Below are 22,145 nucleotides of genomic sequence, written 5' to 3' on the forward strand. Positions count from 1 at the left end.
AATTTAACATGTCTACTATCTCATGTAGATATTAGCAGGCCCAGTGAGTGGCTCCATCAGGCCTCATGAGGTTTAAATACACTCCACTTCTACCAAACATTCAAGTAAAGCCAATACTTCTAGAGCCTCAACAACAACAACAAAAATCAAATGGCAAGGCTCCAGCAAAGCACTTGGAGAACAGAACTACTGAAGTAATCAGTCTAGCTAGCCATGATGGTAGATGATGGGCTTCAGTAAAGCATACCAGGTTTTGTACAGACAGGTCAACTATTTGCCCCTAGTTTGAAGTTAAATAAAATTGTCCTACAGATTCCTTCTGACTTCTTTTGATATTCATATTACATTTCATGATTCTAAGAGTACTTTCCTATGTTTTATTTCATGTGATCATCACAAATACTACAAATGGCCCCTGTCTGCACTAGAATGATACTGCGTGCCTGGATGATTTCAAATCTTACCTATTTTTTCAGCATCAGTGGCAACAGTGCACTAGGACCCAGTTTCTCCTACCTTCTGCTCCAAGGTCTTTCACTAAGCAGAGCTACTAACTAGGGCTGAGGGGTTAAGGGATAACAGCCTCTTCTATACGAGAGAGTACAGCAGACCTCATAGGTGGACAGGTCCTCTGCAAGCTCTACCCACAACTATAACAGTGCCCAGAACAGTCATCCACAAATCAAATCAACTCTTGTTATAAAAAACTACTGAAAGTGTAACTGGGAACACAAGAGACTACTCAAATCAGACTTACTTATAAAGTTTTCTTACAAATTGCACTGCATACATTTTATGCTAAAGATATCTCCCTATAAACATTAAGTGTATCATGAAATTTAACCATCCTAACAAGTCAACAGTTTTCATGGTAATGTGGAAACTGACTCTGAAAATCAAGACAAAGCTACCAGCCTAATAACAGTCATTAAATAGAGTGGCTTATTTAGGTTGAATTGCTAAGAATTTCAATACTGCAAACTGCACTATGTTTGTCAGCATCAAATACCAAAAGGAACCATCTAGGCCTCTTCTTCACTTGTGCAACTGCACAAGAAAATAAAGAGATGAGTGTATTATTCAGTTCAACCTTTCAAATTAACAAGCTGGACTATCTCTCTGCAAATCACCCACTAGAGTGGGTGATTAGAAAATTGAGATAATATAGCCATCACCTAAATGAGTTAGCTGGACACACCAAGAGGATGTGGTAGAGTACTCCGTGAGCATAGATTTGCTCTGGGGAGAGTAGTACTTTGCTTAGCACACTGGGTCACTGCAACAGGGCACTCCTTCCTGCCCACAGAACCAACAACAGTGCCAGGGTGGCAAATCCCTCTAAATCACAAAACATGCATGAAATGTAAGTGCTAATAAGGCAGCAAAAACCATGTAGGGAGAAATGGAAGGGACAGTGCTCCACAAGCATTGAACTTGTAAATAGTTCAGGATAAAGGAAGTGATAACTCTTGTAAGGACAAATGAAAAGCAGAGGCAAAGGTTTCTAAAGAAGCAGAAGCAGTAGGAAAAAGTCAGGGTTCTTCTGGCAATCTTCTAAAAACCCACAAATCAATCAATGGCTGTCACTTTCATTTTCTTTCACTTCAAATGGCCTGTCAGTATTCCTCAACCACCAACTATTCCTCTACTTGCTGACCAATTCCTACAAGGTTAGGTGACTAAAGTCCGGAACCCATGACACTGGATAGAATCAAGTATGTGGGCTGAGGCCAGCCACACTCTTGACAATGTTTTCTCTTCTGATCATAGGAAACCAGACGACTAAAAGAGCACAGGAGAGTTTCCAATCAGTTTTAATGGAAAAATTTACATTCTAAGATAATTATAAAATGCATCAACTTTGATGCCTAAGCATCTAGGGGATATAAGCAAAGATGGAAAGAAATTTTCATGAAAGAGAACTTGAGGGCCGGGAGTTTGGCCTAGTGGTTGAGTGCTTGCCTCGCATGCATGAAGACCCAGGTTCGATTCCTCGGTACCACATACATAGAAAAAAGCCAGAAGTGGTGCTGAGGCTCAAGTGGTAGAGCTCTAGCCTTGAGAAAGTCCACGGATAGTGCTCAGGCCCTGAGTACAAGCCCAGGACTGGCAAAAAAAAAAAAAAAAAAAAAAAAGAGAACTTGAAGTCCTCTCTACTCCTTTCTCCTTTGAATTATACACGAGATATTTATCTCATGTTACCCCATCTATCTCAATAAATTCTTTTCTTCCTTTTTTTTTTGCCAGTTCTGGACTTGAACTCAGGGCCTGACCACTGTCTTTGGACTTTCTCAAGCCTAGAGTTCTACCACTTGAATAGTTACTTGAGGCAAGTGGTTTGGAACAGTGGTTGTCAGGATTTAAAAAATTCTTTAAGTTCAGGCTCCACTAGATTCTAATTGCATCAGAAACTATGGGATGAGATCCCAGCCTTATTAACTGCTTTACACTTGTCCAGGTGATTGAGTGGCTGGGAAACCCTGTCCTAGAGGAGTACACAAAGCAAAGCAGTTTAGAGAACTGGGAACAACAGCAAATTTTCCCAGAATTCCATTCCTTTGATTGATGAAAGGAGACAGGACTGATGAGGAAAACTGATAAGCATGGTATACACAAACTCCAAGGACCAATGAATTCCAACAATTCAAGAAACCCTGAGATCCACACATGAACAGGACCACTGAAACGTGTGATCCAGACAGTTATTGCAGTAGTCTTTCCTTCACTTCTAGCAAATCATAGTCTAGTCTGCTTTACTAACATAAAAGAGTTTTCCTATAAGGAAGAGGAAGCCTGACACATGATATATATCCTAATCCATTCAATCATATTTTATTTGCAGGAGAGTTTAGTATAGATGAGAAATATGAAAAATGTGAAAGTTAAATAGCCCAAGCACTAAAATAGTAGAAAGACTGCATTAATACTTTTACAAAGGTACGTGATAGGAATAATAGCACAACTCTGAAACTATGTAATTACCAGTGAACTCTATGTGTGTGAGTTATACAGTAGGTGAATTATATCTCAATAAAGCAGCCTTTATAAGAGGTATATGACAGGGGCTGGGAGTTTGATCTAGTGGTAGAGTGCTTGCCTAGCACACACGAAGACCCGGGTTCGATTTTTCAGTACCACATACATAGAAAAAAAGCCAGAAGTGGTGCAAAGGCTCAAGTGGTAGAGCTCTAGCCTTGAGAAAGTCCAAGGACAGGGCTCAGGCTCTGAGCTCAAGCCTAGGACTGGCAAAAAAAAAAGAGGTATATGACAATTATTGCCCTGTGGAGATTCATGATATGACTGAAGAGATGACAAAAACAATAATACATTTAACAAATAAACACTGCAATGACATCTCTACTATGTAACAGAGGTGTTGTAAGACAAAAACTGATAGCCTGGAATGATCAGAAAATACAATATCCATCATCAATGGTTTGTGAATTTCCACACATATACTCGTGCACATGGAAGGAATTCTTTTTTTCAGTTCTGGGAGTCTGAAGGGGGACTGGCTCGAACCCAGACTAAATTGACTACAGACTGCACAACCTTGAGACTTTACCGGTCCTCCTAAAACAAAAATTTGTCACCTATAAAGTGAGGACAAAAACACAAAGAACATACTTGTTGGCATTACAAAAACCAACTGAGTTATTTGGTAATAACTGGCACACAGAAAACACTACATAAGTAAGCAGTCTCTAAAACAGTGTAATTTATACACTTTCTTTCCTAAGCTATCTCCCACATGCCTAGATAGGTTCTACTCTAGACATACCTTGCTACTATTGACACAGTATTGTCATCTGAACAAAGCTCTAGAGCAAAATATCATACCACTGAATCACAGCTCCATCACTTCATAAGTATCAAGTCTTGGGCAACTCACATTATACGTTTTATTTAAGAGTCCTCATCCATACAATAGAGATGATATAGACTCAGGTAGGGGCTCCCAGAGGCACTGAATGTGTTAATCTGGTAAGCACTTAATATTTGCAATTCCCTAAATGTCTTTGTTCTATCATAGCCCTTCCTTTAATATACTGTTTGTAATCACTAGGCTGGATCTGTCCCCATCCATTCTTTCTGAAACACCACCATTTCTGAGAAGTCTTCATTTAGGCCCACAGAAATGGATGGGCTCCTTTTCTCAGGTTCCTAGAATATTCACAGTAGGTATTTCCATTAAAGAACTTAGTCCCGGCTGAGGTTTTGGTTTTCTCAAAGGTCCAAAGTCCAGTTCCTTTTAGTGTCCTCAAGTCTCATCCCATTTACACGCTAGGAAGATCACAATATACAATTCCAGCTGAGTTAATGACCACAGCCATGGGAAATCAGCAGCAAGTAGACAGGACCTATAAACCAAGTTTTCATTATCATTAATGCTTTCATTTGTCACAACATGTGTTTCTTTTCATTATAGGCTAAATTTACCAAGTGGGTACATGTCAAGTTTATATCAGGATATCTCTCACCTCTCATACCTGAACTCATATGAGCATTTTCTAAAACTTTATGGAGTTCAATTTCACAATTCTTAATATATAAACGTAACCAATGGGGATAAAAGGGGAAAAAGTCCAATTTATAAAGAGCAGAGAGGAAATTATTACTTTCTAGCAATGCCATTTTATAACCTGGCCCTGAGTTCAAGCTCCAGGATCAAAAACAAAACACACACAAAATCCTCACGTTAATATATGCAAGTCAGTTTTTTGAAGGTTTCTCAATGAAATACTGAAAACACAAATAGGACAAGCAGGCTAATGGTGGCAAAAGCTATACAAAAAATATCAAGTCTACTTGACTATACAACCAATTCACTGCAATGAGTGTGGCAAGTGTTGGAATTCTCCTATGACTGTTGAGTGCCCAAGTACACTGTCCAGCTCATTCCATTGGGATGAACTTCTCTCCTGAGGTTGCTTAATTCTTCTAGGGGTGTCAATGCTACCCCTAGATGAAATTACTAAGTCTATGGCTCTGAGTTCAACTGACATCACACAGTTTCTGTGATCCATAGAAATAGCAAGGAGTGTAGCCTTGAACTCAAGATGTCCACAGCAGAGAGAAGCAATGTAAGGATAGTCCCCAAAAGCAACTTAGGTTAAAACATTATTACTGGATGAAACTACAAGGACATAGCTTCCATGTGACACCCTTTAGAGCTACATAAATTGAACTGCCCATGAGCTACACTGAAGGACATTGTAAGAAATGGCTTTATGAAAACATCTATGTGTATCTGAAGTACTGAGTTTTAAAATTTTCATCCAGAGCCTATAGAAGGGAAGAAACTGCCTTCAGATAATACAAGGAGCCTTCTCTCCCAAGTAACTGAACCCTCTGATTATTTCTTTGCTTTGGCTGCTAGAAAAGTTACCTCTAAAAGGTACACATTTTTTGTCTCTACTAACCTTAATCCTGGCTTCAACTCACTTTATCTTGGCTTTCTCATCTATTCAGACTTGATTTTGATATGCACTGTTGGACTGAACATTTATATATACAGGATGTAAGCCATCAAAATTCCTGAAAAGAGGTGAGTTTAAACAAATAAATAACAAGAATACAGGCTCCCAAACAGAAAAAAAAAATGAATGTTGCATTTTTCTGACATTCACTACTTGGCTAAAAACCAATTGCTCTTGATAGGATGTGACATTTTAATAAAAAATATAACAGAAACATGCAACTTGCTTCCGTATCACTTACAGTTACTTCCTATTAATTCAGTCCTAAGATGTTTCTAACCACACTCTTCATTTTAGGACCCTCAGTAATTTATCTTCACAGCAAAGTTATTTCATTAATTTAAAGATCAGAAAAGGGTACTAAAGAATGGGTACTAACTCCATCCTACTGTCAGGAACTGATCCCTTTCGAGCCTTGGACTTGTAGCTTAATACAGATTTAATGCAAAGAAAAGGTCAACGGTTATGGGCCTGATTTAATGTAGTTTCTAAAAGAAATACCCCTCACATCCCTACATACCTATGTGCTCACTCACACATATACCAAGAGTATACTCATGATGAAACTGGAGTAATTGTACACAGGAGAAAGGCCACTGGGGTTATGGTGTCTAGGAACAAGAAGCCTGCAAATTTGGAGAACCTGGAGAGACTTAAGACACAGAAAGGCATTTAAATATATTTGTCTGCTTACAATTTCCATTGCAAATGTGATTACTTTGCTTGAATAAATAGGAATATGATGTGTTGGCCATGTTTTCCTCTTGAGGGTTATCACAGAGTTTTGATTAAGGACAAATGTTTGGTATATTTAAGTTCACTGCACTTGAAATGAGCTAAGAAGTTGCATAGTCTTGATTAAAGGGCTGCCTTCCTGAACTTAAAATTAAAAGCAATAAATTCCAATGATTCAAGTGATTGGGCCTAAATATGGTATTCTGCCAGCAAAGTTGAAATAAAGTCCAAAAAGACTGAAATGGTGTCCAGGTTTCAAGACATGGTGAAAGAGGAAAGGTCAAGCCGTCAGAGTTGCCTTTCCACCGGGGTAGTGAATGATTCACATTACACAGAATTCCTTTTAAGTACAACTTCATAGGAGTGACAGGCTCCCAGGACCATCTGTTTTGTCCTTTCCAAAAAGAAGCCTCTCCAGCTCCCGGAGGCTGGTTGGTAAGTGTTATCAGATGGGATGCAGGAGGAGGGGAGGCCGAGGAGGAGGAAGAGAAGGGTCCGGGGACCAGCAGTGCAACACGTGTGTACGTGTGTGTGTGTGTGTGTGTGTGTGTGTGTGTGTGTGTGCAGGCCAAGTCACTCAGGCAGTTCCCAGTGCAACACGTGTGTGTATGTGTGTGCAGGCCAAGTCACTCTGGCAGTTCAATGCAACACGTGTGTGGTGTGTGTGTGTGTGTGTGTGTGTGTGTGTGTGTGTGTGTGTGTGTGTGTGTGTGTGTGTGTGTGTGTGTGTGTGTGCGCGCGCGCGCGCGCGCAGGCCAAGTCACTCAGGCAGTTCCCAAGCTCCCAAGTCAAGGTGACTTCCTTGCTCGCGGGAGGGCGGAGCTACAGAAGCCGTAACCGGAGCAGGCTTGGGCCCTGGCGGGAGCCCCCGTGAAAGAGGATGCCCGGGTCAACAACGAGCCGCCTCAGAAGCTGGAGAGCCCCGAACCCTTCCCGGCCCACGGGTCACCTGGGCCCGGCGGCGCCCGCGGCTCGCGGTCCACCCTGGCCAGGCCCCGCGGGGACAGGCTCCCTTCCCCCGCCAAGTGGGAGTGTCCAACCAGCAAAGTTTCCACTACAAGATGGGGGTCCGGGCCTCCAGATGGCTGTGGGAGCGGCCGGAGCGGGGCCTCCCCCCGCCCGCCGCCCCGCGGCCTTCCGCAGCTGCGGGGTGGAAAAGCGCTCCGGGACCCCCATTTCCTGCTCTGCCTGCGGCCCGGTCTCTCCGGCCCTCCCTCCCGCGTGCTCCCCAGCCCGCCCCGGGCTCGGGCCGGTGCGTACCTTGGCGGCCGCCATGCTTCGGACGGGATGCTGGCGCGGGTGGAACCCACTCTCTGGCTCGGCTGGCACTGGGGGGCCCTGCGGGTCACTTCCCGTCCCGGTGGGGCAGCGGCGGGGGTGGCGATGCGGCCCGGCAGCGTGCGCGCCCGGCCTGCCTCTCTCCCCACGCCCTCCCGCCGGCGCGGGTCATGCGGCAGCCGCCAGCCCATTGGCTGGGCCGGCCGGAGCCCGCCGGGGCGCGCGTGATCCGATGGCCTCTGCCCTGCGGCCGGGCCGGGGAGGGCCCAGGTCCCGGGGACTGCGGAGGGCTCCGGACATGTGACTCTGGAGGTGCCGCCGGGCTGCGGGGGGCTCCGGGGACCTGGCCTAGGGAGAGGGCCTGTCACCTGGCATCAGGTGGCCAGGTGAGGGGAGCTGCTGGTTCTCCTGGTGCCTGGGGCCTAAGAGGAACAGTACCGGGTGCCCAGCCGGGGAAGTTGAGATCTCCACCACGTGTGCAGCCAGCTTCTCCAAGTTTGTTTGCTTCCCAAGAGACTCCACTCTGTCCTGGAATAGACCCAAAGAGCCTCCAATCCAAAACTCCCAGCTGGGTGCAGCTGGCTTCTGCCTGTAATCCTAGCTACTCTGGATGCTGAGAGTTGAGGAGCATGTCTGGCTTTGAAGCTAGCCCGGGTAGAAAAGTCCATGAGACTCCAGTTAACCAGCAAAAAGCCAGAAAAGTAGAGCTGTGGTTCAAGTGGTGAAGCATCTTGATGAAGAAGAATCAGGGACAGCAGTCAAGACTTGAGAGAGTGTGTGTGTGTGTGTGTGTGTCTGTGTCTGTGTGTGTGCGTGTGCGCGTACAAAAGCACTGACTGATGGAAGGGGAAATGACAAATAATCTGGTCAAGCCTCCTTTTTAAGATAGAATCTAGTAAACAGAAAGTAAATAAAGTATGAAAAATATACCTGTGAAACTACTCCATTTCTGCCTTGTACATTAGGACAAACCAGTCAGTTCCTCTTTCAGTTTGGACTGGTAGCATTCAAGGGTTTAGCAGCATATACCTTCACACTAGGTTTCAGAACCTGGAAAGAACATCTTATAGCCAACTCGCATTCACCCTTGCCTGTATGCTCAAATAAAATAGGTAGAACATTTCTATGTAAGTCATGATCTTGGGTGGGTATAGCAGAAATATGATCTTCAAGTATTGTACAAATAAACTATGTAGCTGGAAAAATAAAAATTAATCCCATCCCCCAAATCATGTTCTACTAAAATAAGTGTCAATTGACAACTGAAAGAAAATGTAAAAGTACCAGAGGTTTTATTTCTCTTTGTCAGGGTCTAATTCCTTTTTCCTTATTGTCCCAGTTTAGAAGACAAGAATCAGGATAAAGGACTTTTAATGTATTGTATATTATGGATTTGCTCATCACTTTAATTAATCAAAATTAACAGGTGAACCAGTCATTGCAGTTCTCTCCTTGGAAACACCAAAATTATGGAAGAGCTGGTGGTAGCACTTATATAGCCTGAGGGTTAAAAGGGGGGGCTAGGAAAGCCCACTTCCCTTTAACATTTTAAGGTAACAACCTACACCCAGAGGACTGAGAGAAGGAGGAAGATTGAAGAAGTCTCTTACAGATGACTCAAGCTCAGTGCAGAAAGGGTCAGCATGGCAGTCCAATGAGGGAATCGTGACAAATGTTCTATCCAAAGAGAAATAGAAAGGCAGAAGGGCCAGAAATGGCTGGGGAACCCAAATGCTTGCTCATGAAAGGAAACCTCAGCTGTAGGAATAGTAGGAGTCTGGGCTGCAGGAACTGGAATTGTCTGTTCATGGAGAGCGTAACATGCCATGAAGAAAAGATGTACATACAGAGGGGCTTTAATACTAGAAGCGCCATGGCTAGGTGTCCAATAGAGATAGATCTCTCTGTGCTGTGATTTGACTATGTCTCCAGTGTTCACATGTGATAAAGGCAATAGTTATGGAGGATATGAAGTTTTTGGAAAAGGTGCTAATGAATGGGCTCATATCACAATAAGAGGTTGGGACACTGTAAAGGTGCTTGTAAGCTGAGCTCCAATGGCTCATGCCTGTAATCCTAGCTAATTAGGAAGCTGAGATCTGAAGATCACAGTTCAAAGCCAGCCCAGGCAGGAAAGTCCTTGAAACCCTTATCTCCAATTAACCACCAGACCAGAAGTAGTTTTGTCGCTCAAGTGGTAGAGCAATAGCCTTGAGCTGAAGAGCTTTGGAACAGCACCCATGCCCAAAGTTCAAGCCCCACACCTGACAAAAAAAAAAAAAATGCTTCCAATCCATGCAGTCCAGAGGTAAAGGCAGGAGAATTTGGCTTCTCAGCCATCCTGGGCTACATAACAAAATCCTACGTCCAAACAAACAAGAGGCTTGCAAAAATGATTGCACTCACCTGGCTTGTAAGAGCATAACATTTGTCTTTTAAGGAGACGTAATACTTAGGAAGCCATAATGGAAACAAAGACTAGGACCTAACTTGCTAGATCTTGGACATTTCAGAACTAAGAGAAGTAATTTTGTCTCTTACAAATTACCAGGTATTGTGTAATAGAAGCAGAAATCAGGTTAAGTCAGTTACTTGCAGTGTGGAGGATAGTCAAGACTAAAACAACCTGAATGTCCAACAAGACAAGTTGTGCCATGGTGAGGAGGTGTGTGGGTGGTGGTTGTGGTGGTGGTGGGTGGTGGTAGTGGTAATAGGATTAAAGGAATACATGAAATGTAAAATTACTTGACCATATGATTGATTATAAGTAAATATTCATCATACGTTCCCACATAACCTGGGTATGGTTTTCTTGAGAGGCATACACTTGGTTGGTAACATGAGTATATTGTAAATATTTATGTCTATCAGTAAGTGACTATGTGTGCAACATGCAAATTATACTTTTGAAGCCACAAAATGAAGCTTTCATATAGGAGTCACTTATTAACCTATTTCTAGAAACCCCTCAGAACTTAGAAGACTTAAACATGTTTATAGGCCAGGAGAATGACCAGTAAAAGAATAAAAACAAAAGCAAAAAGTCAGTATATTGGAACACACCTATAAGCCCAACTGTCATGAGGCAGAGGAAGGAGAATTGTAAGTTCAAGGCCAGGCTAGAAAAAGCATCAAGACTCTTTCTTTAAAAAACCAAAACAATTCCAGGTGTGGTGGCTTACGTCTGTAATCCTAGCTACTCAGGAGGCTAAGATCTGAGAATCACAATTCAAAGTCAGCCAGGGCACTAAAGTTTGTGAGACTCTTATCTCCAATTAACCACCAGAAAACCAGAAGTGGCACTGAGGCTCAAAGTGGGTAAGGGTAGCCTTGAGCTGTAGAACTCAGGGACAGCGCTCAGGCCCAGAGTCCAAGCCCCACAACCAACAGACACAGACACACACACACAGCCAAACCAGGATGTAGCATTGTGGCTCAACTGGTAGAGTGCTACCCTCGAGCAAAAGAAGCTCAAGGACAATGCCAAGGTCCTGACTTCAATCCCAGAACTGGAAATAAATAATAAATAAATAAATAAATAAGGGTTGGGAATTTAACTCAGTGGAAGAGCACTTGACTGGCAAGTGCAAGGGCCTGAGTTTGGTCCTCAGCTCTGGGAAAACAAAATAAAACAACAAAACCAAAACAGAAGCATTGATACAGAAAAGTATAGCAGGGGTAGAGACTAAGATCCTTGTGGAAAGATGGCTGCTATAATGATATTTAAAAGATGAAAAGAAAATACAACTTTATGCAAATAGACTCATATCATCTGCTGCATATTTGTTTTTAAAGTACCAGTAATGCTATCTTTTCATAAAAAGAAATGAAAACTTAAAAAAATGCATAGAAAATTCTACTACTTTAATTTTGAAGTGGTCATTTCAGAAAGTGTTCAATACAGTCATGTTTCTGTGCAACCAAACTTCAGAACTCTTTATCTTGCTAAACTGAAGCTCTATACCCACTATACCACAATTTCTATTCCTTCCTTGCCCAAGTCATGACAATCATCATTCTGCTTTCTACTCCTATTAACTGGATTAGTCTAGGTACTTCATATTAGTGGAATCATGTAGTGTTTGTGGCTAGCTTATTTTTAAATTTCAGTATAATGAATCATCTTGTGTAGTAGTTGCCCAAGAAGTTCCATAAGAAGTTACAACAGTACAATAACCATTAGCTTATACTTAGAATCCTAGCTACTCAATACGTACAGGATCTTGATTCTAAGCCAGCCTAGGCAGAAAAGTCCAAAAGATTCCACCTCCAATTAACCATCAAAAAGCCATAGTGGTTAATAAACTACTTTAGCAAAGTGGCAGGAGACCAAATTAACCTTCAGAAGTCAGTAGCCTTCTTGTACACCAATAACACTCAAACAGAAGGCCAAATAAAGAAAGTGATCCCATTCGCAATAGCCCCCAAAAGAATAAAATATTTAGGAATATATTTAACCAAAGATGTAAAGGAATTATTCAATGAAAACTATAAAATCGTAATGAAAGAAATTAAAGAGGACACTAGGAAATGGAAAGACATCCCATGTTCATGGCTAGGGAGAACCAACATAGTGAAAATGGCTAAACTGCCAAAATTGATATACAAATTCAATGCAATCCCCATCAAAATCCCAAAGACATTCTTCACTGAAATAGAAGATATAACCCAAAGATTCATATGGAATAAGAAAAGACCTAGAATAGCCAAAACAATTCTAGGCAAAAAGAGCAATGCCGGTGGTATTACAATACCAGAATTCAAACTCTACTATAGAGCCATAATAACAAAAAACGCTTGGTATTGGCACAAAAACAGACCAGAAGATCAGTGGAACAGAATAGAAGACCCAGAAATAGAATCACATACCTATAGGTAACTTGTATTTGACAAGGGAGCCAAAGATATACAGTAGAACAAACACAGTCTATTCAATTATTGGTGCTGGCAAAACTGGGCAGCCACATGCAGAAAAACTAAAAATTGACCCTAGTCTTTCGCCATGCACAAGCATTAACTCAAAGTGGATGAAAGACCTCGATGTCAGACCGGAAACTGTGAAACTGCTACATGATAAAGTTGGAGAGACACTGGAACTCATAGGCATAGGCAAAAGATTCCTGAACAGAATCCCAGGGTCACAACAGATTGGAGAGAAACTCGATAAATGGGACTACCTAAAAAATAAAAAGTTTCTGTACAGATAACAACATAGTCGCAAAAGTAGAGAGACGGCCAACCAACTGGGAAAAGATATTCACCAATAATACCTCTGACAAATGCTTAATATCCGGTATCTACAGGGAACTCAAGAAACTAATCCCCCCAAACCCAATAAACCATTTACTAAATGGGCAAAGGAACTAAAGAGAGACTTATTAGAAGAAGAGATTAAAATGGCAGAAAAGCATATGAGAAAATGTTCATCATCCATGGTCATAAAGGAAATGCAAATAAAAGCAACCCTAAGATACCACCTTACCCCAACAAGAATGGCCAAGATTTTGAACTCAGACAATGACAGATGCTGGTGGGGTTGTGGAGAAAAAGGAACCCTACTGCACTGCTGGTGGGGTTGTAAACTAGTTCAGTCACTCTGGAAAGCAGTGTGGAGGTTTCTTAAAGAACTGAAACTAGACCTTCCCTAGGATCCCACCATACCACTTCTGGGCATCTATCCTGAACATCATGACCCAAGATATTATAAGTACACCTGCTCAGCTGTGTTCATCTCTGCACTATTCACAATAGCCAGGCAATGGAAACAGTTCAGATGCCCTACTGCAGATGAATGGATACTGAAAATGTGGTATATATACACAGTGGAATTCTACATAGCCAACAGACAAGATAAAATAATGGCATTTGCAGGGAAGTGGATGAATCTAGAGCGAATCATGTTGAGTGGGACAAGTCAAGACCTAAGGAACAAAAGGCGCATGGTATCCTTACTATTTGGCTATTAGATTCAAATAGTGCAAGAGCGAAGACTCAATAACTGCATACCCAATGCTATGGACATGGTAATAGAAATATAAACATAACTATATAGACATAAAAACCTATGACTCTATAGACATATGTTTTATTTCATAAATTAATGTTTCTGTGACATACAAACCCTTAGCCTAATTTTGATTAAGTTCTAAATACTAAGTCCCAGTGATCGTAAATAGAGATTCCCTTCTTGAACACTTGTTTAACTTGTAATTTAAAACAGGATGTAAAAAATCAACGTTAATAAATTCTTTAATAAAAAATATTTTACAATTTAAATACCTCAAAAAAAAGAAAAAAAACCATAATGGGGGCATAGCTCAAGTGGTAGAGTACCAGCCATGAACAAAAAAAATCTGAAAGATTAGAACACAAGCCCTGAATTTCATCTCCAATACAGGCAACAACCAAAACCAAACAACAATAACAATGAACTTAGTAGCATGAAACAAGCGAAATTATTCCCTAGTCATTTGGAAACCAAACGTTTGAAATGAATCTGGGCTAAAATCAAGGGATCTGCAATCATCTTCTCCTTCCAGAGTCTCTAGGGGAGAATTGGCTCCTTGGCCTTTCTACATCTGTGGCACACATTCCATCTCCAAAGGCAGGGAGCACAGCATCTCATCTCTCTCATGTGTCTTCTTTTCGGGTAGATACTGTAGTCTCCCTTTGTCTTTCATTTTGCAAGGATACTTTTAGCTGGGCATGGTTGATTCCCATTACTTGGAAAGCTGAAGCAGGACGATCAGCAGCTACAGGCTACCTCAGCTATATAGCAAGACTGGCCTGAGCTACACATTAGATTATGGACATCTTTTGGGGGAGGCTATTGTTCACTTTACTAAATCTAAAATACTATGAGTACATTTCATAAAAGTGCATTTCTATTCACATTTAGCATTTTCTCAGCTTCACTGTTTTAGAAACCCCTAAATACAAATAAGTGAAGCTGTCATAAGAGTTAAAATAAGAAAGTCAAAGATGCTTGCTGGTTTCCTCTTTACTTTTTATTTTGTCCAGTCCTGGGGCTTGAAATCAGGACCTGGGCACTGTCTTTAGACACTTTTTCCTCAAGGCTAGTGCTCTGCCACTTGAGCCACAGTGCCACTTCTGTTTTTTTCTTTGTATGTGGAATCGAGGAATCAAACCCAGGGCTTCATTCATGCTAGGTGAGCACTCTACCAATAGGCTATGCTCCTGGCCAGGTTTCCTCTTTATTTTTAAACAACAACAACAAAAATGATATGAAACATCGCTTAACAATATAAAGGAGTAGTAACTGGGGTACCTGCCACTTTGCGTTTGCCACATTGGTTTATCCTGTAACTTAAATGTCCCTCTGTAAATGTAAATTATTTTGTCATTTCTCTATCCACAGGCCACATTTCCCCCTTCTAGGTACAAGTAAATGGTGACCATGTTTAGCTCATGCTTAGAATTTTAACTACTCAGGAGACAGAGCAGAGGATCACAGTTCAAGCTAGCCTACATAGGAGATTCTGATCTCCAATTAATCAGCAAAAAACTAGAACCAGAGCTATGGCTCAAGTGATAGGGTGCTAGCCTACAGAAAAAAAATAAAATCAAATCAAGGACAGCACCCAAGCCTTGAGTTCAAGCCCAAATACACACACACACACACACACACACACACACACACACACACACATGGGGGGGGGAGAGAACAGAGTTAATGGCACTGAAATTTGGTTGAAGAGTCCCTATTTGAGTTGAACTAAGCCTCTCACCCCTCAAGTCCTAACTTCCTTCTGATTCAAGTTTGGGAACTGCAAACATAATTAGTTAAAATGAGATTATACCGGAGAAGGGATGGCACTTAATTCATATGTCTGATGTACATATAAGGTGATAGAGATACAGTGGGTGAATTTTTCTTCACAACAAAAGCAGAGCTTAAAGTAATACAGTACAGCTAGGTAACAGCATCAAGAATTCAGTCTAGCAAAAAGCCAGAAAAAATTCTGCCAAATGCTAGAGAAAGCATGGCCCTGCTGTTTCCTGAGTTTGAGGCTTCCATCCACTAGAAATGTGAAAGAGTGAATTTCTGTTGTTTGGAACCACCCAGTTTGTGGTATTTTGTTACAACAGCCCTCAGAAACTAATATAGGTCCCCAAACCACCTGTGTTTTATAGCATATTTTGCCAACCTTGCTGGCTGGGAAAGCAGCCAACCTAAATCATGGGGGAAGCTCGTGGCTGAAAGGTACACAACAAGAGCTTGAGTCCAAGTTCAGAGTAGGGAGCAACGTGGCCCTCTCTGAGCTTTCACCTTTCTCAAAGCACGTTTGCCTCGTAGACGCCCTTTGACCAGCTTGTAAACTCATTGATGCTCATCTGCTACATTAATAACAAACAAGCAAATGCAAAACATCACTCACTACCACTGCCAGCAAGCTTCCTACCTTATTAGAAATGATATCCAGTAAGAATGCTTGCAATGTACGTCATCCACGGGATATTTGAAGCATGTAACTCCTAATTGCGGTAACAATCTTTACATGGATTGCATTTTGCAAAGGTAATGGGAGGGCTGGCAAAAGACTTGGCAGGAATACAGAGATATTCTCCATTGTTGTCATTTGGTTATATAATTCTAACAGACATCAGACCATGTATGACAAATTCTGTGAATGAGAAGACACAATGTTGCTTCTTAGTAGATCTAAATGAGAAAGCTATGTCAACATTTTTAGAGTTAAGAAGGAATAAGAAGAAGTGAAATGGGAAAGAAATGAAAGATAATTAGGGAACCATGATTGAAAACAAAACTTCAACACCTTAAGATACTATGTCCTTTCAAGAAGGCCCTAACTTGCCAGCTTCTAAGAATAAAGGAGGGATGTTGCTTTCTGATTGCTCTAGGGAAAAATTCATTTCCTTGCCTGAAGTTTCTAAGTCTATCCACATTTTTTGGCTCATAGCCCTTCCCCATCCTTAAAGCCAGCCACAGAGGGTCCAGTTTGCATTCCATCACCCTGATCTCATCCTCTGTCTCCCTCTTGTTCATTTATGAACCCCAGGATAGACTCCCAATGTTAAGGTCAATTGAAAACATTAGTTTGCTAGAATTTGCCATATCAAAGTACCAGTTTTCTCAAAATTGTAAAGTTGTGGACAAAATTGGCTCCTTTGGGGCCGGGAGTTTAGCCTAGTGTTAGAGTGCCTGCTTAGCATGCAGGAGGACCTATGTTGGATTCCTTGGTACCACATACATAGAAAAGACCAGAAGTGGTGCTGTGGCTCAAGTGATAGAGCTCTAGCCTTGAGAAGGCCCAATGACAGTGCCCAGGCCCTGAGTTCAAGGCCCAGGACTGACCAAAAAAAAAAAATTGATTCATTCTATGGCCTCTGTTCTTGGATTGATGATCACTTTTCTTTTCTCTGTGAATGTCTGTGACCAGTTCTTTTTTGGGGGTAGGGGTCTGTCATGGGGCTTGAACTCTGGGCATGGGTACCGTCCTTGAGCTCTTCAGCTCAAGAGTAGTGTTCTACCACTTGAGCAACAGCACCACTTCCAGTTTTTCTGATGGTTAAAGAAAAGAATCCCTTGGACTTTCATACCTGGGCTAGCTTTGAACTGTGATCCTCAGATCTCAGCTCCCTGAAGTAGCTAGGATTATAGGCATGAGCCACCAGCACCTAGCTGACTAGTTCTTTTTACATCAATAAGGACACTGGTCATGCTGGATTAGGATCGATCCTAGTGATTTTATTTTAAATTAATTAACCTTTGAAAGACATTGTCTTCAAATAGAGTTTCTATCTAACATACTAGGGGTTAGAACTTCAAGATAGGAATGGGTCAACCCACAACAATTAGCAACTTACCTTCTGCTACCTTAATTCTTCTATACTGCCCACCAGTTCCAGGGATCAAGGCTTAGACAAATTGAGGAAGAATAAATTGTCTAACGCCTTGCCCTGAAAATGTTATCACCAGTAACATTTCACAGAAGCATGAACTCTTTGATTAGACTATTTGATACCTTCTAGATGATTCCAGTAAACTAAAGTGACCCTTCACAGGGCAATTACATGAAAAGAGATTTGAGGTTGAGCTCAGTTTCTAGGACCCAGAAACACAATGCATCTGCCTTTCACTAAGCCTAACAGTATTCATGAATCCAGCTAAGGTTCACTAGCAGTGAGAAACTGAGCTTCGAACCTCCTGGTTCTTTGGAGAGTCAGAGGCACATATCAGAACTGGAAGGTACCTCAACAGTCCAGTATCTTAGAGGGAGCAAGAGGTAGCAGCAGCTAGTGATATACGTGCTGCATCCCAGGCCTGCCCATCCCACATTTCAAATAGTTCTTCAAAGAACAGCAAATTCTTTTTCAAGAATTCCTAAAACTCTTTATCAAGTGCTACACACTATTTTTTTGCCAGTCCTGGGGCTTGAATTCAGAGCCTGAGCACTGTCCTTGGGCTTTCCTCAAGGCCAGTGCTCTACCACTTGGAGCCTTAGCACCACTACTGTTTTTGTTTTTGTTTTGTTTTGTTTTTCCAATGTATGTGGTTCTGAGGGACAAGAAATATGGTGGTCTGAAGCATGAGAAATGACAGGAGGAAAGGGAAACAAAAGCAGTAGGTGCTCTGATTTACAAAACAGATTTTTAAAACCCACTGTATTCAGTGTACATTATGTAAAATGTGAACTGTGTCACTTGAGAGTGGGGTGGGGGAGGGGAAGCATGGGGGAGAGCAATGGAAGGAGTGCCATTGATCCATGTGCATTGTACTCATAACCTGGCTGATGGAATTGTGACCTCTTTGTACAACTATTGCATAATAAAGTGTTGAAAAAACACTCATCTTGTAAGTTTCCCACAAGAATTGACTATATACATATATCATATACACATAAGAATGTATTAATAATTAGTAATAATAATAGTATTGGAATGAGAGGTCAGATAGGAACAGAGGCTGTTCTGAGATTCCTCTGAGCCCAGCCTAACCCATTATTCTGTTCCAAGGAGGAAGACCATGACTACTTAAGAACTTTTTAAAGCTGGGAAACAAGGGTGCAAGGAGGGAAGGAAGAATTAAAAATTATTTTCTCAATTTATTTTCTTTTCCTTCTTTTCCCTCTTTGGTACTAAGACTCAAGCTCAGGACCTCACATACATGTTATGTTGAGCCCTACACCCAGTTCCAAAATCTACTTTTGAAACCAGAAATTCAGTCTTGGCTGATAACATAGAAACATAAAGGTGTTTGAGTATTTAAGAGCAATCTGTTAGTGTCTGCTCTAGATTTTCAGTTGATGATACTAGATCAGACTGCTCTTGTCTGGACTAGTCAAGTGAACACAGCACAGATATAGCTCCAGGGCTAGCAGCCTTAGCAGAGCTTTAACTTACTTCCTGCTGCTACTGCCTATTTCTATTAGAGATTCACTTGTAGAAACAAGACACAGCACTCCACCTTCAAGAACTCTTGCAAGTGGCAAAGATAATTCCCTTTAGGTTATAATGAAACAAAAAAAAAGACGTTTAAACAGCAATGTATAGTGCATATATATATACATACATATATATGTATAGAGATGTAATTTTTTTGTTTCAGTACTAGGGCTTGAATTCAGGGCCTTGTGCTTTCACTTGGCTTTTTCTCTCAAGGCTAATTCTCTACTACTTAAGCCACACCTCCACTTCCAGCTCTTTGCTGATAAATTGGAAATGAGAGACTCACTAGTGGACTTTTTCTGCCCAAGCTGGCTTCAGACCATGATCCTCATATCTCTGTCTCCTCAATAACTAAGATTACAGCCTGAAACAGCAAAATACATCACTAAAATGCGCCTTATCATATTATCAAAGCAGACTACACTAACTACACCCCTTGCCATGGTTCAGGCCCTCCACTCTATTGCCTAGAGGCTGTCTTATGTTCTGAAACATTCCAACATCATCTCGGTCCCTAGGCTTTCACACTTGCTCTGCTAACTACCTAGAGTTGTGCCAACATCCCCAATTTTCCCCACCCTACTTTCCAGATTACCTTTCTCTTCGTTCAGGTCTTAGGGGAAACTCTTCTGTTGGAATTCCCTTGGGAAAGCAGGAAACTCTTTGTCTTTCTGTGTTTCTGCAATCCTGCAGTCTTAACTCCAATAACAGTGAGTACATAATAATCTTGGTCTTTAAGAAATATATGTATTTCCTATCAGAAGATGACATTGAAGAACAAGACTTGGGCTCCATTAAGCAGAGGAATGCCTGATTATCTTCTGTAGATCTTGGAAGTGTTTTGTTTTTGGTGGGGGTGGGGGAGGGATTGGCAAATGATCTGACTTACTAACCAGCTCAACACTTAACACTGTCAAAAGAGACTTGGGACCTGAATTCTAATTCCAATCTACTCTATAGCTAGTGCCAGGATTCAATTTATCTGCCAATGGAATGAGTGAGGCTAATGTTAAAAAGGCACATTCAAATACTAATGTTGTAGTTTGCGTGCTCTTTTTTTTCCTATATTTTCTTGGACAGCAAGCCAATCTCAAACATATCATTCTATCCCCAATTTCAATTTAGGGGGAGAGAGGATAGAATGCCATACATAGAGCACTGTAGTCCATGGACTTAGGTAGCAAACTGTCATTTAATAAGAGGCAGATCTCGTCTTGGTCCTATCACTTACCCTTGCTGGATTAAAAAGCCAGAGAAATGAGCTACCTACTCTTCTAGAGCAGAACAAAAAGTTACTATCATCTCAACCTGTCTGCCACACTCTAAGACAGGCAAATTTCTTCCAATTAAATGTAAATAGTTCTTCAAGCAGAATCAGTTCTCAAAACTATCATCAGGCAGAGGTAGGAGGAAAACACTACGAAATCTAGCCTAGACATTCACGAAAAATAAAAATTAAAGCCAAAATGTGCTAGGGGTATGGCTGAAATAGTACAGTACTTATCTAGCAAGAGGAAGGCCCTGAGTTCTAACACCAATACCAACACCAAAAAGGGGAGGGATGGAGACCAAAACCCCTACGCTGTCCAGTAGTATAATTATTGACCACAGGTGGCTTCTGGCTTTATGAATTGAGATGTGCTGAAAAAAAATATATTTAAAAAAACTGCATTTGCAAGACTTACTATGAAAAATCAGATAAAAATTCCATATTAAATAATGTTTATATCAACTGCATTTTGAAATGGCAATGAGTTCAATATGTTGGGTGAAATAAAATATATGTTAAAATTAACTCCATGTGTTCCTTTTAATGTTCGTAATATTGCTACTAGAAAATTTTAAGTTAGAGGTTCACAAATACTTTGCCTTTGGAAAGTGCTGATCTGTGTGCATGCATGTGCACATATGTGCATGTGCGTGTATCTGTAGGAGAGATGAGAAGAGCTGACATAGAGAAGGGGAACCTTGTTGGAAGAGATGCAGAGACGTAACTGATTCCAAGAGACTCCAAACCTAATGGGTCTACAGTTTGGGCTTGGTTACACCATTAGGCAGCAAGCCAACACAAAAATTCTACCATGCCAGAGAACTTTCTGGGGTTGCCAGAAGTAAAAATTCCAGAAACTTTCAAGGTATGTGATTTCCTATGACGCTAATATGAACGAGTTGCTCAGGAGAGCCAGGATGGAGGAAGGAGGCTTCTACAATCCCATCCTAGCCTTCCAAACTGCCTTGAAGTACATTTTCTCACAGGTGATGAAGAAAGTTCAAATGGAAAAAAAAAGACTAAATGATCCACATGATGGATTTAATAGTGTCTTCTCACATTAGTGTAAGTTATTCATTTAGGAATAAGGTTTACATTTATTGCATAAAAGATAATGTTTTTTAAAATTCTGTTAATAAGGAATTGTGAAATCAAAGGAGGAAAAAGGAAAGCATATTTAAATCATCCATATTCTCTTAACATAGTTATAACTACTTTAATATTTTACAGTAATTTTCTTCCAGTTTTTGCCCTTATATACATGAGTATGTGAAGCAATTGTGTGTTTTATTACTAGGATAAATGTTTCTTGAATCATACTGTTTTATAAATGTTTTGCCATGTTAGGATATATTCTTGGAAAACATAATTATGAACAGTTACCCAGTATGTCATTGTGACTGCTAACGGTGAGCTTTTAAATTATTTATCATTTTTTATTTATCAGAAGTAAAATGTGATGTCTTTGGATATCAAGTTTGTTGTGAATTTCTAAAGGAAAAGAGTTTATAAAAGCCATTGTGGGAAAAACAAAGGAAGTGAGTAGAATCAGTCTTCAGATGGCTTTTGTTTTTAATTGAAGAAGTCAGTTTAATTGATTCATTTGTAGTTTTCTTCCTATTATGAAATTTTGTCTGCTTTTTGAGAAAATATTAGTGTTTTTTTATTCTTCATTTTTAATAATTAAAATGTAAACTGTATATTCTATTCTATGGATTATTAAGAACTTGACTTATTGGATTTCAGGATTACTTTCAGAAATAAATTTTCTTTTTATTGGCTATAGATCTATTCTATCCTAAATTTCATTTTAGGAGGAGTGGAAGCACAACAGCTAAGAATTCAGGCTAAAGAATGTTAAAATTTAAAAGTAATGCCTAATAAATTTCATATAACCTGAAATGTTATGTTGAGTACCATGAAATTCCAGAGACTTTACCTCACCTGAAAGA

The 22,145-nt window shown here is 40.8% G+C and overlaps 1 protein-coding gene across 1 annotated transcript in view; it reads right to left on the bottom strand.

Moving 5' to 3' along the window:
• The window catches only part of Slc25a13 (solute carrier family 25 member 13), a 164,519-nt gene extending 156,899 nt beyond the window's left edge, over positions 1 to 7,620 (bottom strand). Inside the window, exon 1 of the mRNA XM_090333144.1 lies at positions 7,476 to 7,620. Coding sequence (XP_090189270.1) covers positions 7,476 to 7,490 — 15 coding nt within the window. The 5' untranslated portion in view covers positions 7,491 to 7,620. The remainder of the gene's footprint in view (positions 1 to 7,475) is intronic.
• Positions 7,621 to 22,145: the final 14,525 nt, after the last annotated feature.

Source organism: Megascapheus bottae, chromosome 5, assembly GCF_031878675.1.
Source record: "Megascapheus bottae isolate mThoBot1 chromosome 5, mThoBot2.hap1, whole genome shotgun sequence".
Classification (NCBI taxonomy): domain Eukaryota; kingdom Metazoa; phylum Chordata; class Mammalia; order Rodentia; family Geomyidae; genus Megascapheus; species Megascapheus bottae.